The 17,654-nt window shown below is 37.7% G+C and overlaps 1 protein-coding gene across 10 annotated transcripts in view; it reads left to right on the top strand.

Moving 5' to 3' along the window:
• The window catches only part of DLG2 (discs large MAGUK scaffold protein 2), a 2,237,713-nt gene that overhangs the window by 2,040,248 nt on the left and 179,811 nt on the right, over positions 1 to 17,654 (top strand). For all 10 annotated transcript variants that reach the window (XM_023209277.2, XM_023209278.2, XM_023209276.1 and 7 more), the window contains one exon: positions 13,612 to 13,726. In XM_023209277.2, coding sequence (XP_023065045.1) covers positions 13,612 to 13,726 — 115 coding nt within the window. The remainder of the gene's footprint in view (positions 1 to 13,611; positions 13,727 to 17,654) is intronic.

Genomic DNA, 17,654 nt, shown 5'->3' with positions numbered 1-17,654 from the left:
CCAGACTCTGGGGAAACTGACTTGGCATAGAGATTTATATTTATAGGTCCTGATATTTGAGTGTCTCCAAAATGAACACATCACCTGTTTACCACTATTCAACAATACTTGCCTGCACAGAGAGCTTCCAATCAGCATTTTAGTGCCTCATGATTAATTTGGACTTATAAGCAAGGATCACCAGACACCTGAGGATATCCTTAAAACAAAACAGAATAACAAAGAATCCAGAGAATCAAGAGATAATGTAAAGAATAGAAGGAAACATCAAAATACCTCCAATTAATATACTTAAGAAGATGAGACACACATTAATTGAGAACAGTAGCTTTTAAAAAGGAGCACTTAGGGAAGAAAGAGCTTTTGGACATTTAAATGCGTTAGATCACACCTGGAATATCATGTTCAGTTCTAGGAGGACTCTCCCCTACCCCCATCATAGGATGGGGCATTGACAAAGTAGAGGTTGCCCCGAGGAAGTCAGAACCTGGATGTATTCGTTCATGCACATACATGTGCACATGGCAAACATTTGTCATTTGCCTTCGTGAGCCAACCAGACACAGTTCTAGGAGCAAATGAACCAGAAAAGAGCCAGAGGAGGCTGAGTGCTCAGGAGTTGGGAAAGGATGGAGACAGATGATACAAAATAAAGTACAGTGGTGAGCAGAGTGTGAGAGAAGAGGAGAGACCAGCAGAAGTGTCTGCAGAAAGCCGTAAGGGGAGCAGCTGAAGGATGTGAAGGGGAGAAAGTGTGTTACCAAAAGAACAGAAGAAATTAGAGCTTTTCCTTCCTTCTTTCCCTCCCTTCTTCCCTCCCTCCCTCCCTCCCTCCCTTCCTCTTTCTCTCTCACTCTGTTTCATATATGAAAGGCTATTAAATAGAGGGAGAGAATTTTTTCTACATAGGAGATAAAAAAGGATTCAGGTAATGACTGAAAATGGGAAACAAACTAAGCTGTTTGGGCAAGGAATATTAAATTCCTACTCAAGACTGGCTTTTGTCTGAAAGGTGTTCTTTTCACATCCTCTTGCGTCCAGATAAATCCAAAATGTGCCAAATAGAAACCTGCTGTTTCTGCTATAGTTCTCCGCTGAACCGAGCTAGCTTGATAAGTTCTTGTGTATCTGTTGGTTTATTCTAAAACCGATCAAACGTAAGTAGATTGTATCAAAGAGGATAATTTCTTAAATTGATTTATAGAAACCAGCTCCGTTTTGGTTAAAATAAATAGGAAAGTTGTTGGAATGCGATGATTCCTGGCTCTTGGATTTAAAGCATGAATACCATTCTCGAGCAAGTCCCACAAAATTCAGGCACAGACTAAAGGAGATGGAGAATAAATTTTCCAGCAAATAACAGTGGAAAAAAACTTACCCCGTAACTGTGCTATAACAACCCCCAGAATCGGGCTTCAGTCATCCTGCATCTCCCAAATTTTTAGCCTTTTGTTGTACAAACTGCAAATAATTGACACCAGGCTCTGAGTCAGCTTTCTGATCCTCACCCTCATGGTTCAAATTGGAGTCTAATTGTAGGATCTCCTCCTACACCTCCATAAGCAGCATGCTTGGGATTTCTTCTTAAATTATTAATCAGAGGAAAGATAAATTTGCCTGTCCTAGTTATACAGGGATGAATTGTCTCCTAGTTGATTTTTATTTATTTATGCATAACGGTCTATTTTTAATGGTTGCTTACTTTTATTATTTCCTAATTTTTCCCTGAGTCTGGAGGATAGAATGGTCAGATTAGCATATGTTTCATACAACCCTATCTGTCACTGCAGCACAGCCCTCATCTATAAATATTCCTCAGGCTCTGGTGTATAAATTGCTTCAATTGTTAAAGATGTATCTTCCCATGTTCCCAGTCACCGGAATTCAGAAAGCCTAGGTCATAATGATATCCCTTTAAACCCAGTGTGTCCCAACATGGAGTCAGTGTCATTTTCTTTTCGTCCTCTCAATGGTAGCTCCTTTCTGTTCTCAGTCAGTTGCCCAAGCTGGAAACTTGAGGGAACCTTGGACACTTCCACTCTTTCTCATGGGCCATACTGAATTAATCAGCAAAGACCCTTATTTACACTTACCAAATGTGTGTCCCTTCTCCATTCCCATCTTCACCACTTCTCATGCAACCATTGAAACAGATGCCTAAATGACCTCCAGGTTTTCTATCCACTATCCAGGCTTTCCATCATAATACTGGGAACTAAATGACAAGTATCATATATCCCTTAAAAAACACTCGATGATTTTGTAATATCTTTGTTTTAGAGGTCAAATTTATAGCAAATAGTACTGTGCAATGAATGGTATGGGGTTATATTTTGGCCTCACTTAAGTGACAATTCCAAATTCATGCGCAACCAGGGAGTTCTTCACTTTCTCGTACATCCTTTGCCAAAAATTAGGGGAACAATTTTTTAGAAAAAAAGTACTGAAATAGGCAGAAGAAATTTCTTTTCTGAGTCATGGAAGTAGCTAAACTGAGCATGAAATTGTTACCATAAATTGCACTGAGGAATTTCTATTCAGTTCCTGTTTAGGAGTTTGGGGGCTGTGGGTAATTTCTCATTATGTGATTTTTCTGGCTGCATACCACAAAATACTTGCAATATTAATATGATAAATAGGAACACGTTTAGCATCTCAAAGAGTAAAAGGTAATCTTCAGATTGAGGGAGAATCTAGCTAGGTGATTTTAGGATTCAGAAATAGATAATTATGTTGAGAACAAAGTTATGAATATAAACAATTCTCTCAATTCATCTCTCTGCCGATTCTTCCTTTCACTTCAATTGAAAACTGAAAATTATTTCAGTGGGAGAGCTATAGAGGAGTAGAACATATTTAACAAAGTCTCCACATTTTGAAATGGCTGGTTCACTTTCTTATCAGGAAGAGGGAGAGATGGCCACATTAGCAGCCTCACTCCATCAGTTAGACATATGTCAGGTGCCTGCAATGTGCCTCACAGATACTAAGTAAGTATTACAGATAAATAGTTGTATATATGCTGAGTGCTGCAAAAGAAAATTATCTGTTGTGTTTGAAGGAAAGACCTGCCGTATCTCAAAATGGTATCTTGAGAACCTTTCATTTGAGGAGTTTATTGGGGAAATCAAACAAAGCCTTTTCATTTTGACCATGCCAAATCACCTGTAGAATTCACTATAGACATATATCTATAGTCATATCAGAAATTGGCTGCTAAATGGTTACTTAGGGTAACCAAACAAGTCTGAGACAGCCATGGACCTGTTCATGCCAGGAACAAAACAGAGAAAAGTAGTCACTTGTAAAAGAAAGTCTGGAATCAATGTAGTGAAATAAAAAGAAAAAAACACTGAATGAAACTAGGACTAGAAGATTCGAGTTTGAGTCCCAGTTCTGCTGTGTGGCCTTGGATAAACTGACTAGCCTCCTTGAGCCTCCATATTCCCTTAGTGGTCTTCCCAATGTGGCTCTACTTACCTAGGAATAGTGGTGTATTAGTTTGTTTTCATGCTGCTGATGAAGAAGCAAGTCACATTTTACATGGATGGCGTCAGGCAAAGAGGAAACTTAAATGTTATTTTAGCTCCTGGCTCCATGATTTTTATACAAAAGAGCAAGACAAATTCTGCAAAGATTTAATATTTCAGTTTGCCAAGAAAGATTTTCTTATCTGGTGGATGCAGTCTTAGGTACTATGCCTTAAATTAAAAGGCGCAGTTCCTAGTTCCTTCTGATGCACCATTAGCTATAAATCACACCAATTAAACTACAGCCTGTGCATCCCTGCTCTGGCACTTTCACTCAACCTGCCAATAAAATCTTGAGAGGGCCGGGCGCAGTGGCTCGAGCCTGTAATCCCAGCACTTTGGGAGGCCGAGACGGGTGGATCACCAGGTCAGGAGCTCGAGACCATCCTGGTCTACACGGTGAAACCCCGTCTCTACTAAAAAATACAAAAAACTAGCCGGGCCAGATGGCGGGCGCCTGTAGTCCCAGCTACTCCGGAGTCTGAGGCAGGAGAATGGCGTAAACCCGGTAGGCGGAGCTTGCAGTGAGCGGAGATCGCGCCACTGCACTCCAGCCTGGGCGACAGAGCGAGACTCCTCTCAAAAAAAAAAAAAAAAAAAATCTAGAGAGAATCACCATTGGCAGCTAGGCCCTAGTAATATCTGAAGTTTCCATTTTGCCCCACAGAGTTTCACATTTACTCTTTCATGCATAATGTCCTTTGTGGCTTTATTTTTACAGCTAAGACAGAAATCTAGTTCCACTTTTGAGATAAATCTCAGACAGAGGAAGTAGTCACGTAGGCAGGTTGGGATACTTTTAAAGACTGCATTGCTATGAATTACTTTTGTCACCACTTTCTATTTATACTGTACAATTCAGTTTACCAAACATTTTTATGTTTTATGTTTCTTCATTTGATCTTCACAGCAATCTTGTAATGTAAGCAGGAAATCAGTGATGTCTCCATTTTGTAGACAGCGAATATAAAGCTTCAAGAGAGCCTCAGGGTTTTTTTTGTTGTTGTTCATTTATTGAGCACCTAGTCTGTTCCTAACAATGGACTATGCCATTTACAACTGCTGTTGTGTTTACCTTTCAAAAAATCTGATCAGGTAACTACTGTTTTTTTATTGTACATATGAGAAAACTGAGTATTCTCTAAATTGAGTGTCTTATGCAAAATCCACACTAAAAATCAATAATAAACTTATGATTCAAACATGAATCAGATTTATCTCAGAGCCTTAAAAAATAATAATACATCAGTTACTCCTATCACCAAAAGAAAACAGACTTTGCCAACTTCAGAAAGCTTCTGTGTTGACTCCATTTTGCAATAATCCTGATAATCAAAGAAAATCTGCCTTTATTAATCTATAAACTAAAGCTTGCATGAAGCCAAATTGAAATTTGATGCATGTAATTTTCAGAGTTATATACATATTATATGAAATAGCTAGTTAGGGATTCAGATTGCTATTTGCCTATAAAACTTACTTTATTTCACACATTAAAGAATTCCTGAGTGTTTGGCTGAAACCTCTTTAAAGTTTCTCCATCCAAGCTGCAAGAGATTGTTCTAGTCAAAACAAATGATCCCAATTCTATCTGAAAACACAGAAGGGATGGGGAGGAATGGAGAAAGACATACCTTAATTCAGTGTATTATTAAAAATTATTCTAAAAGGCTGATCTATTTAGTATTAGATCTGGTAAACTAAATGATCATTTTTTGTTTATCAGAACTCTTCACTTAACTCATCCAATTCAGCAAGCATTTATATTAGCATTTATTACCTGATAACTGTGTGCCACACTCTGTGCCGAGTGTTAGGGATACAGAAAAAAAACTTGATAACATCTTTGCCCTCATGGTATCCATAACTGAGTTATTAATGGTCAATACCAAAGAGGTACAAGAGATAAGTGCATACATGCTCTTCCTTTGTGGAGTGCAGAAAAGATAGACTCTTGCTATTGTCTAGAATTTCTGGTTAAAGTTGGATTCTGATGAATTTAGTTCATAATCTATTTGTCTCTCTCTGTCTCTGTATCTCTCTGTATGTCTCTCTGTCTCTCTCTGTCTCTCTCTCTCTCACACACACACACACACACACACTTGGATTGGTAAGCCAAACATCTAAATCTTTAGCAATGGAAAATTCCATGTCACCACTTCAACACAGAGGCAGTTTGCCAACTTGAGAGATGAGTTAAGTCAGGGGTTGAAGTAAAAGCTAGTAAAATCCTTAGGCCGTAGCCTGGAGAGATCCACCCCAAATCCTTCCAGTCACCAGAGCTCAGTGCTCTTGATGGAGGTGGGCATTCCAATGCATATCTGGGAGGGAAGCCAGCCTCCTCAAATAGTTCCTAATGGTGCCCTTCCTGACAGGATGACTTGAAAAGCAGCCAGGATGAGAAAAGCTCTATGTGTATCTCTGAAGCCTAAAGTAATGTGACTGGGCCCCTTCTGTGCATATCTGGTTCTGAAATCCCAGGAAAACTAGAAAAAGAAGAGGTAATGAAATGGCAACCATCTAATATTTTCTGAGCTCCAAATAATTAAAATTATTTTTGTATCATCAAATGAAAGAATCTTGACAAAGCATTGCTTCTTGAAAGTAAACAGTGTTCTATGGCTAATCCTCTTATGTGTGACTATTTGGTTAAAAGTCCAGTGGAAAGAGAGCAGTAGTATATTTGTTTGGGATTTTCTAGTTTTAAACATTCTGAATTATCATGTTTCATTGATTATAAGACTCACATCTTCCCCTCTCCACAAAATTCATTTCAGCTTGTGAAATCAGAAGAGTCTTGTGTCCACCCTCTCCAAAAAAAGATGCTATTATTAATTGATGGTGCTTTTTAAAATCAATACTGCTTAAAAGGATGAAAATAAATTATATTCTCTTAGATATTCAGAACAACAATGTATAGGGGTAGGGATGATTTCTCCATTTTACAAATGAGAAAACAGTATCTCTGAGTGGGTATGGTATTTTCTTAACATCTCTCAGAGCCAGGACTCAAATCCAGAAACTCTGATTCCAAGGTACTGCTTTAAACCCCAAGTTGCTCTTCTCACTGTGAGTAACCAGATAGTTCACAAAGATTTAACCTGTCCCAATTAGTCCATTTTAACATGGAACTGACTGTATTAGCATCTTTCCATGATAGAAGGGTTTCTTGATATCCTGTTACCATCTAAAAAGAACATGATACTCCTCAAATGGAGCAGATATTTAAATACCAAATGTTCTTTTTGTATTCACAAGAAGGAACTAGAAAATTACAAGCAGCTATGCACTAGCCTGTGAGCCTCTTGAGGAAAAAAATCCGTTCGGTGGATTCAGTATCCCTAGCAATTAGGATTGTGCAAGGCATATAATAAACCCTGAAGAAATATTTACTGAATAAATGAAAGAAGGATGTTTCCACCAAATAAATGGAAACATTTATAATTGCTCACAGCACCTCATCCCTGGAACAGTGATTAGAAGCTCTGCTAAGAATAGATGTAAATCGTTCCTGCTTCATCCTTACCATGTACTCTTCCTGAGCCTCAGTGACAATGAGGGTCACATCCAGGTAAACAATATTGTGACCCCCAACAGACTACACACCATTGACATTTACCCTAGCCCTATTGGAAGTTATCCTAAAGCTCAAATTTCCTTTATTATAAGACATCAAGAGCTTCTAGTTCAGATGTGTCTATTTAAAGCATCGCGTATATACAGCAGGTGTTCTCTTCAAACTAATTCTCCTGTTGTGTGGAAATGGATAACTCAGCAGGAAAGTAGTCTCTGTTGCTTGGATGTGCAGAGTCCTGTTTACAGCCCAGTGATCTTACCAGTTGTTGTTAAAGCTGCACACGTTTATAACGAACAAATAGAAAGAGGGTGCCACCATCACCGTTAGTACCACTAAGAACTGCATATGTCTTTGTCCTAACAGGAGTTGCCAAAGTAATAACAGCAACACCTATCTTATATTTTCAAATCACTTCAGTCAAATCTCATTCTGAGTCTCACAACCACTTTGTGAGGTGAACCTCACAATTTGTAGATGAATAAACTGAGGTTCAGTAACTTCCCAAGGTCTCATTAGTAATAAATGACAAGATTAAGACTAAAAGCTGGCCTTCTAACATAGAGTTTCTAACCCTGTTTCCTCTGTTCATGGTTTCCTCTTGTCTGGCAATCATGAGACACCTGGATGAGGTCGTGACTGATCCTGTGGCATGCTGCCCACCAGCTCACTTGGGAAAGGCGGGGGGCAGGCCATGGCCTCATGCTATTGCCTAACCCACTGAGTATGTTGTTTTCTTATCTCAGAACCAAGGTAAGCCACCTGAGTCTTGAAGACATGAGCAGTTGGGCAGTTTTAATCAATGCAGATTAATCCTATTGCATTAAACAACACCAGCCTTCTTATAGGAGACAATGCCTCCTTTTCTGTGTGAATGGTAGCTTTGCATTCTGAGTCGCCTTATTGACCCTTAACAAATTGCAAACAAGTGTATGGCAGAGCCCCCCTCACTGTGTAGTTTGTGATGTTCACATCTATGACCTTGCTCCATCCAAGTGTCCATCAGTAGCTCAAAGCCTTGAGACAATACTGATGAATGAAGTCACTGATATTCCTGAAAACAGCAGCAGCTTTGGAATTGGACATTATTCTCCTGGACTCCAAGTCAACTTATGAGAGTACGCTGAGTGGTTGCCTAGCAGATGAGAAGTTCCATCTGATGGCAAGTGTCCCAAAGTATGGCCATCTGTGGCTCATTCCTATTTGACCTGGTGAAGACATAAATTCATAACAGGTAGAGGGAGGCTCTAACAGGGGTCTCTAGGAGCAGACACAGGTTTCCACTTTACTCAGTACAGAAAGGCGTTATAATTTTCACAAGTGATGAACAAGAATAGGTGGTGAATTACACACAGAATAGAAGGAATTGACAGTCATTACCAAGCACCAATCTTTTAGATCCATCAGCTCTCTCATAATCTTCTCAACATATCTTGAGGTAGGTCTAATTCTTATTCCTATTTTACTTGAGAAAAATTAAGCACAGGAAGGTTAATAACTTTCATAGTAATGTATAGCTATTTAGTAGCACAACCAGGATTTTGACTCTATCTACATAACCCAAATCTTGTACACTTTTTACTATTATCATCCATCTTGTCCAAGTGAAACCAAATGCCAGAGCCCCAAAATAAATGCATCTAGTCAGGAACAATGGCTTTACATACCCAAATATGTGGAGGAAAAAAAATGGGTTATCATACACAGAGGTGGGGAAAGAACTAGCTGGAGGTAATATTTCATGAAGCTCCTCTAAAACATTTGCTTAGGATTTGGGTTTCAGTGTTTTGCTTCTTGTTACAGAAGAAAATCCCCCCAAAACATAAAATAACTTGGAATTTAAAAAGCATTTACCAGTCACCTATGTCATGCAAAGCAAGACAGAAGAAAGTGCTGCATTTTTAATATTGTTCTATACCTCAGCATGATCATGCTTAATTTTCCTGTCCATGTCCTATTCTGGAAGCAAATTCTTTCAGGTTCTGACTTGTTCAAAACTATGAAAGTCCTGTCTACACAGAAGGTAGAATGATATACCCTGAGGTTTGGGAATAGAGATGAGTGAGGCATCCCACGTCTCCAAGTAGCTTACAGTTTGATAGAGGGAAGGCCAGCATGCACCTGACTAACACAATAGATGAAAGGAAGGAAGAGCAAGGTGTCAAGAGGGGAAGGGTAGATAATTGAGGAGGCCTTAAATTCTAAACAATTGTGGTGTTATAACCGATGTCGTGATGTTATGGAAACAAAATGGCTTCATGGAGATCCAGGGTTGAATCCTAGCTCCATGTCCAATGTTACCTAGTAGCTCTGTGACTTTAGTGAAGTTAGTTAACCTCTCTGAACCTCTGTTTCCTCATCTGTAAAATAATATATCTACCTCGGAACTTTCTTAGGAAAAATAATATATTTTTTAAAGTATGTGGTGCAGATCCTAGCTCATTGCAGGTGCTTAGTAAAAATGAATTCCACTTTGGATGATATAAAGATTGAAGCATTTGAAAATTTCATTCGAATGTTCTCCTGAGGCTTGGAATCAAGACAATGTTATGAATTTGACTGAAAAATGTTCCAAAGGGTCAGGCATAGATATGAGTAAAATATTTGAGGAAGAGAGAGAGAATTAATATTTAATGGGTATGGTAGTGTTAGGTTTTTCTGTTTTAACTTGTTGAGAAATACAATTTCAGTACTTCTATAAAACATAAAGACTTTTATTTCACAATTTCCATAGCAGGTTTCGTGTTTACTTCTAGAGCATTTCTAACTATAAACTTATTTATCTCCAAGAAATTGGAGACAGAGCTCTGCTGCCACAGACACACCATTTATATTTATAAACCCAGATCTTACTAGTTTTACTATGATTAAATTTCTTGGGTGTATGTTTAGTTTTCAAAGAAAAGGCAAAGAGACAGATAAGCCCCTCTGACGTAGGATTTAGATTAAGATGACTGTCAAAATAGGAAAGATGAAAACAAGGTAGATTCCAATTAAGGCAAATGCAGTATAAATCATTCATATTGGGGAATTTTAACACCATAGAATGTCACGCAGTCGAAACATTTGGAAGGCATGGCAGAAAATATTTTGGATATCTAAAAAGCCATACAGTAAGGCAAATATAATTTATTATCAAGGCAAGTATCCTATTGTGTTATATAAAATGTGGCAGCTTACAAGAGCCTAACGAAGTGTTGATTGTATATAGACAAAGTGTCAGAGAATTGTTTCCAATGTATGACATGATTGAGATGGAGAGATTTCCTAGAGAACAATAAAAATAGCAGAAGAATTTGGAAGTGGTAGTGATTTGACAGAAATAAAGCCTTGGAATTAGAATATTTAGTCTTGAAAAAAGTAGTACTGGGGAGATGCATGTTCATCTTTCTTACTGCAAAAACATAAAAATGAAAATGTACAATTTCAGTACCTGGAGCCATTTTGTAACTGAATTCATCCAGGTATTCTACTCACTCCCTCATTTATTTTTTATTTACCAAAAAAAAAGTTTGTTGAGCATCTCAGACACTATGTTAGGAAAAGGAAGTTCCAAGGAGAATGAAAAATATTTCTTGCCCTCAGAAGGCTCAGTCTAATGGAAGATGAACAACTGTACAAATAACTACAAGTTGATGTGGTGAATACAATAAAGTAGCAAAGTGATTAAATGAGGGATGAGACTTGCACAGAGTTAGATGTTTAAGAAGGGACAGCTGGAAGTTGGGATCTCCTGCCTTTATCATGGATAATAAAGTCTTCAAAGTTATAAAGGAGAGTGTCCTATCTCTCTAGATGGGAGATTTAGTGGTACTCAGAGGTGACATGTGGTATTTATCAAGTGGCAATGTAAAGCATGGATCAGAAAAAGTTAAGAGTTCCTGATCTGTGTTCCAGACAAGGCCATTTTCTTCTCTGGAAAATGCTATTAGAGGCTGTAAGATTTTTGTGCAAAGCTTTGACCAGTAGTTCCACTTCTGGTGCCCTACTAACCTGCTGTGAACATGCACTCATACACCAAGATCCCTGTTTATGATAGCAAAAAACTGGACAAGCCTAAATATCTAATGATGAGGGAGTTATTAAATACAGTCTAAACTGTGGAATAGAGTATTAAGAGTATTAAGAAAAATGATATTTATGTACATGGTAGAAGGCAGGAAAATATCCAAATTGCACTATTAAAAAAGGAGAAAAAGTCTTAATACAATAAATAGTTATGGTCTCATTTGTATGGGTATGTGTGTATATACACACACAGCTACCCACAAACACACACATACATATCCAGCACACAACCATACATGTACCACTAGGATATCACTGCAAAGAGAGCAGTGAGAGAGAAGGTAGGGGAAGGCAGAAGAGACAAGAGAGTCTCTCAATTTTTATCCTGTGTTTTTCTATATATTTCAAAATTTTCAACATCTATAGACTTCATTTTGTAATTTAAAAAAGAAATGAGATAATGCCCATAAAGCATTGAACATATTGTCTGCCATGTGGCCAGCAATAAATGTTAATTGACTCTTCTAAGGTGACAAGAAAATACGACTTGCTCAAAATGATTTAAATCTGCATACAGTATTGTATCTTTATTTTTTAAATTTTAAATAAAGACAGGGTCTCTCTTTGTCACCCAAGCTGGAGTGCAGTGGTGAGATCATAAGTCACTGAAACCTTGGAATCCTGGGCTCAAGTGATTCTCCTGCCTCGGTCTCCCAAATAGCTGGGACTATATGTGTGTGTCACCATGTCTGGCCTGCATACAGTATCATATTGATGTTTATAAATAAATGTTTTCTCTCACTAGAAAATGAAATAAATTTTCTTAAATTATAGTCAATAGGTTTTTACCTTAAATATGTTGTTAAATATGTTTTCTGCTTATTTAATCATTTAGGACTTAATTATTCAAAGCTAAGCATGAGCAGGAAGCCTTCCAAATCTGGATAATACCAGACTTTGCTTATGCACCAGAAATTTCCAGCCAACTATTATGGCTTTATCTGTTGTGTATTAAACTTTAAAAATATTTAATATTCAGAGTTTATTTTCCTGTTATCTATTTATTACTGAAAACGAAGGTCAAATCTTTTAGAAAAGTTATCCCTACAGTACTCAATACATATTCAGTAAGCCGAAATGAAATTACATTTTGTAGAACTTTTTCTTATAAAGAATTTGAAACACTCTGTAAGTAGATCATCTTTTATTATATTCATTCATCCTTGTTTTATTAAAGCTGTGAATAAATTGAATTGAAAATCAAATTGTTTTCTGAAATGTACTGATGTACTTGTACTCTATTAAAATTCTTCATGGTGAGTTTCTTTGTAATTAAAGAACCATTTATAATTTCAATTAACATTTTTAAGTTTATTCGTGGGTAAGTTAAGCCTGCTGAATTTTCTAAAGCAAGACATTGTTTTGCCAAGGAAATGATAGAAGTTTCTAGGTTGTGATAAAAAATGTTGAAACATCAAAAGACTTTTCTTTTTACATGTTCATTGTGTTAATACATACCTTAGAACCTATTCTTTCTTTATTTTTATTGAGTTGACATGCCAAAAGTATTTTTTCTGTGAAACAATAGCAAAGGTATAATATATAGATTTCTTTGATTTTTTTTATACCCATAATTTTTAATGTTTGAAAAGTTCTAAAATTTGGCATGTGGGCAAAGTTATGGGACAAAATTGAAGTATGATCACAGTGGTCAACTTCTAGCAGACCTCCATCCCCTAACAAAACCTAGTTAAATTAAATGACATTTCTTACACAATTCATCACCAAACTCTTGATTGGCTGGTCTATCAGGCTGAGAGTAACTAAAGACTCTCCTCAATACCCCATTGAGTTGGGATTCCCATGGAATTTTTTGTTTGTTTGTTTGTTTTTTGCTTTTTGTTTTTGAGATAATTATAGATTTACATGCAGCTGTAAGAAATAACTTTACTTAGTTTCTCCCAGTAGTAACATTTTGCAAAACTATTGCATATTATGACACCTAGGATATTCACATTGACACAATTCATCAATATTATTCATATTTTCCCCAGTTGTGTGTGTGTGTGTGTGTGTGTGTGTTAGTTCTGTGTAATTTTATCACATGTGCAGTTGCCAATATCCACCACTACAGGCAAGATAGAGAACATTTCCATCACCGCAAGGATACTTTACGTTGCCTGTTTATAACCACATCTACCTCCATCCCTCCCCATGATCCCCCATCCTCCGTCTCCCACCCCCAGTGGACTTTTCACAAGTTGGTAATTTGATGGTGGTGTGTTTTCTAGGTACCTTTTGGGAAATAACTGATTTATCATTTTCCTCTTGTAAATGTCTGTGCATAAATAATAGTAAACAGGTATACCGTTGAATTGTGTGTCTCCCCATTGTTTGGCAAAGGAACTAACAACGTGAGTGAGGGGCTGCCTGAGCTGTGCAACATTTCTAACTCTTGAAGGCACAGAGCCAAATTTGCTACCTTTGTTTCATTCCCAGATTACGCTCGATTTGAGGCCAAAATCCATGACCTACGAGAGCAGATGATGAACCACAGCATGAGCTCCGGGTCTGGGTCCCTGCGAACCAATCAGAAACGCTCCCTCTACGTCAGGTAAGCAATGGAGTATTTCTCTATCTGCACTTTGTGAACAATTCAACTTGAGAAAACAAAGGCAACACCATGTAGCAACAGAACATATGTTCTAATTAACCCATGTTCATCAGGACACTACTGAAACATCTTATGTTTAACCATTTGGAATAAATGTCTGAAATGTTATTAGATTAAATCAGCTAAAGGTACCTGCTTTTATCAAGTTATTCTTTGGCAATGTTATGATCCAGGATAAAGTGCTCAGCATAGGTTGCAATAAAAATAATGAGAAGAAACATTTTCATTTCTAATAAATCTTAAATGGCATATGTGGACCAAATCCTTGGACATTTGCTTACCGTCAATGTGAAAAGAAAATATTCCTGTATTATCTCCTAACCTGCCTGGTATTGACTGCATTAACTTTAGTGCATAAATTTAAAATCCACGGCATTCTTCTAAAGAGTTGTGTACTTTTCTCTAACAAGTTTTGGCAGAAAGACTTCCTTTTGTGTCATCTCGTTACCAATTGTTTCTCAGACCGTAAAAGTTACTTGTTCCTTGTCTGACAAAACTCATTAATTTACCAGAAAATGATAAATGATTGATTGAATGTGAAATGCCTTTCTGTCTTTCATCCTAGTAGCTACCTCTTGAGTTAAGATCCATCAACACTCAACTATAGCATGTTCCTCTTCCAAGACAAGCTTCCTGTATTACTTCCAAATTTCTTTTTTTTTTTTTTTTGGTTATATAATCTTTTTTTTTTTATTATTATACTTTAAGTTCTAGGGTACATGTGCATAACGTGCAGGTTTGTTACATATGTATAAATGTGCCATGTTGGTGTGCTGCACCCATCAACTCATCAGCACCCATCAATTCATCATTTATATCAGGTATAACTCCCCAATGCAATCCCTCCTCCCTCCCCCCTCCCCATGATAGTCCCCAGTGTGTGATGTTCCCCTTCCCGAGTCCAAGTGAGCTCATTGTTCAGTTCCCACCTATGAGTGAGAACATGCGGTGTTTGGTTTTCTCTTCTTGTGATAGTTTGCTAAGAATGATGGTTTCCAGCTGCATCCATGTCCCTACAAAGGACGCAAACTCATCCTTTTTTATGGCTGCATAGTATTCCATGGTGTATATGTGCCACATTTTCTTAATCCAGTCTGTCACTGATGGACATTTGGGTTGATTCCAAGTCTTTGCTATTGTGAATAGTGCTGCAATAAACATACGTGTGCATGTGTCTTTGTAGTAGCATAATTTATAATCCTTTGGGTATATACCCAGTAGTGGGATGGCTGGGTCCTATGGTACATCTAGTTCTAGATCTTTGAGGAATCGCCATACTGTTTTCCATAATGGTTGAACTAGTTTACAATCCCACCAACAGTGTAAAAGTGTTCTTATTTCTCCACATCCTCTCCAACACCTGTTGTTTCCTGATTTTTTAATGATTGCCATTCTAACTGGTGTGAGATGGTATCTCATTGTGGTTTTGATTTGCATTTCTCTGATGGCGAGTGATGATGAGCATTTCTTCATGTGTCTGTTGGCTGTATGAATGTCTTCTTTTGAGAAATGTCTGTTCATATCCTTTCCCCACTTTTTGATGGGGTTGTTTGTTTTTTTCTTGTATATTTGTTTGAGTTCTTTGTAGATTCTGGAAATTAGCCCTTTGTCAGATGAGTAGATTGCAAAAATTTTCTCCCATTCTGTAGGTTGCCTGTTCACTCTGATGGTAGTTTCTTTTGCTGTGCAGAAGCTCTTTAGTTTAATGAGATCCCATTTGTCAATTTTGGCTTTTGCTGCCGTTGCTTTTGGTGTTTTAGACATGAAGTCCTTGCCCATGCCTATGTCCTGAATGGTACTACCTAGATTTTCTTCTAGGGTTTTTATGGTATTAGGTCTAACATTTAAGTCTCTAATCCATCTTGAATTAATCTTCGTATAAGGAGTAAGGAAAGGATCCAGTTTCAGCTTTCTACTTATGGCTAGCCAATTTTCCCAGCACCATTTATTAAATAGGGAATCCTTTCCCCATTTCTTGTTTTTGTCAGGTTTGTCAAAGATCAGATGGTTGTAGATGTGTGGCATTATTTCTGAGGACTCCGTTCTGTTCCATTGGTCTATATCTCTGTTTTGGTACCAGTACCATGCTGTTTTGGTTACTGTAGCCTTGTAGTATAGTTTGAAGTCAGGTAGCATGACGCCTCCGGCTTTGTCCTTTTGACTTAGGATTGTCTTGGCAATGCGGGCTCTTTTTTGGTTCCATATGAACTTTAAAGCAGTTTTTTCCAATTCGGTGACGAAACTCATTGGTAGCTTGATGGGGATGGCATTGAATCTATAAATAACCTTGGGCAGTATGGCCATTTTCACGATATTGATTCTTCCTATCCATGAGCATGGTATGTTCTTCCATTTGTTTGTGTCCTCTTTGATTTCACTGAGCAGTGGTTTGTAGTTCTCCTTGAAGAGGTCCTTTACATCCCTTGTAAGTTGGATTCCTAGGTATTTGATTCTCTTTGAAGCAATTGTGAATGGAAGTTCATTCCTGATTTGGCTCTTTGCTTGTCTGTTACTGGTGTATAAGAATGCTTGTGATTTTTGCACATTAATTTTGTATCCTGAGACTTTGCTGAAGTTGCTTATCAGCTTAAGAAGATTTTGGGCTGAGATGATGGGGTTTTCTAAATATACAATCATGTCATCTGCAAACAGGGACAATTTGACTTCTTCTTTAGCTAACTGAATACCCTTGATTTCTTTCTCTTGCCTGATTGCCCTAGCCAGAACTTCCAACACTATGTTGAATAGGAGTGGTGAGAGAGGGCATCCCTGTCTTGTGCCAGTTTTCAAAGGGAATTTTTCCAGTTTTTGCCCATTCAGTATGATATTGGCTGTGGGTTTGTCATAAATAGCTCTTATTATTTTGAGGTACGTTCCATCAATACTGAATTTGTTGAGCGTTTTTAGCATGAAGGGCTGTTGAATTTTGTCAAAAGCCTTTTCTGCATCTATTGAGATAATCATGTGGTTCTTGTCTTTGGTTCTGTTTATATGCCGGATTACGTTTATTGATTTGCGAATGTTGAACCAGCCTTGCATCCCAGGGATGAAGCCCACTTGATCATGGTGGATAAGCTTTTTGATGTGCTGCTGAATCCGGTTTGCCAGTATTTTATTGAGGATTTTTGCATCGATGTTCATCAGGGAGATTGGTCTAAAATTCTCTTTTTTTGTTGTGTCTCTGCCAGGCTTTGGTATCAGGATGATGTTGGCCTCATAAAATGAGTTAGGGAGGATTCCCTCTTTTTCTATTGATTGGAATAGTTTCAGAAGGAATGGTACCAGCTCCTCCTTGTACCTCTGGTAGAATTCAGCTGTGAATCCATCTGGTCCTGGGCTTTTTTTGGTGGGTAGGCTATTAATTGTTGCCTCAATTTCAGAGGCTGCTATTGGTCTATTCAGGGATTCAACTTCTTCCTGGTTTAGTCTTGGAAGAGTGTACGTGTCCAGGAAATTATCCATTTCTTCTAGATTTTCTAGTTGATTTGCGTAGAGGTGTTTATAGTATTCTCTGATGGTAGTTTGTATTTCTGTGGGGTCGGTGGTGATATCCCCTTTATCATTTTTTATTGCGTCTATTTGATTCCTCTCTCTTTTCTTCTTTATTAGTCTTGCTAGCGGTCTGTCAATTTTGTTGATCTTTTCAAAAAACCAACTCCTGGATTCATTGATTTTTTGGAGGGTTTTTTGTGTCTCTATCTCCTTCAGTTCTGCTCTGATCTTAGTTATTTCTTGCCTTCTGCTAGCTTTTGAATGTGTTTGCTCTTGCCTCTCTAGTTCGTTTAATTGTGATGTTAGAGTGTCAATTTTAGATCTTTCCTGCTTTCTCTTGTGGGCACTTAGTGCTATAAATTTCCCTCTACACACT

The sequence above is a fragment of the Piliocolobus tephrosceles genome, chromosome 13 (genome assembly GCF_002776525.5).
Source record: "Piliocolobus tephrosceles isolate RC106 chromosome 13, ASM277652v3, whole genome shotgun sequence".
In the NCBI taxonomy this organism is placed as follows: domain Eukaryota; kingdom Metazoa; phylum Chordata; class Mammalia; order Primates; family Cercopithecidae; genus Piliocolobus; species Piliocolobus tephrosceles.
Note: the sequence above shows the minus strand (reverse complement) of the source record. Positions and strands in the feature narration are given on the sequence as shown.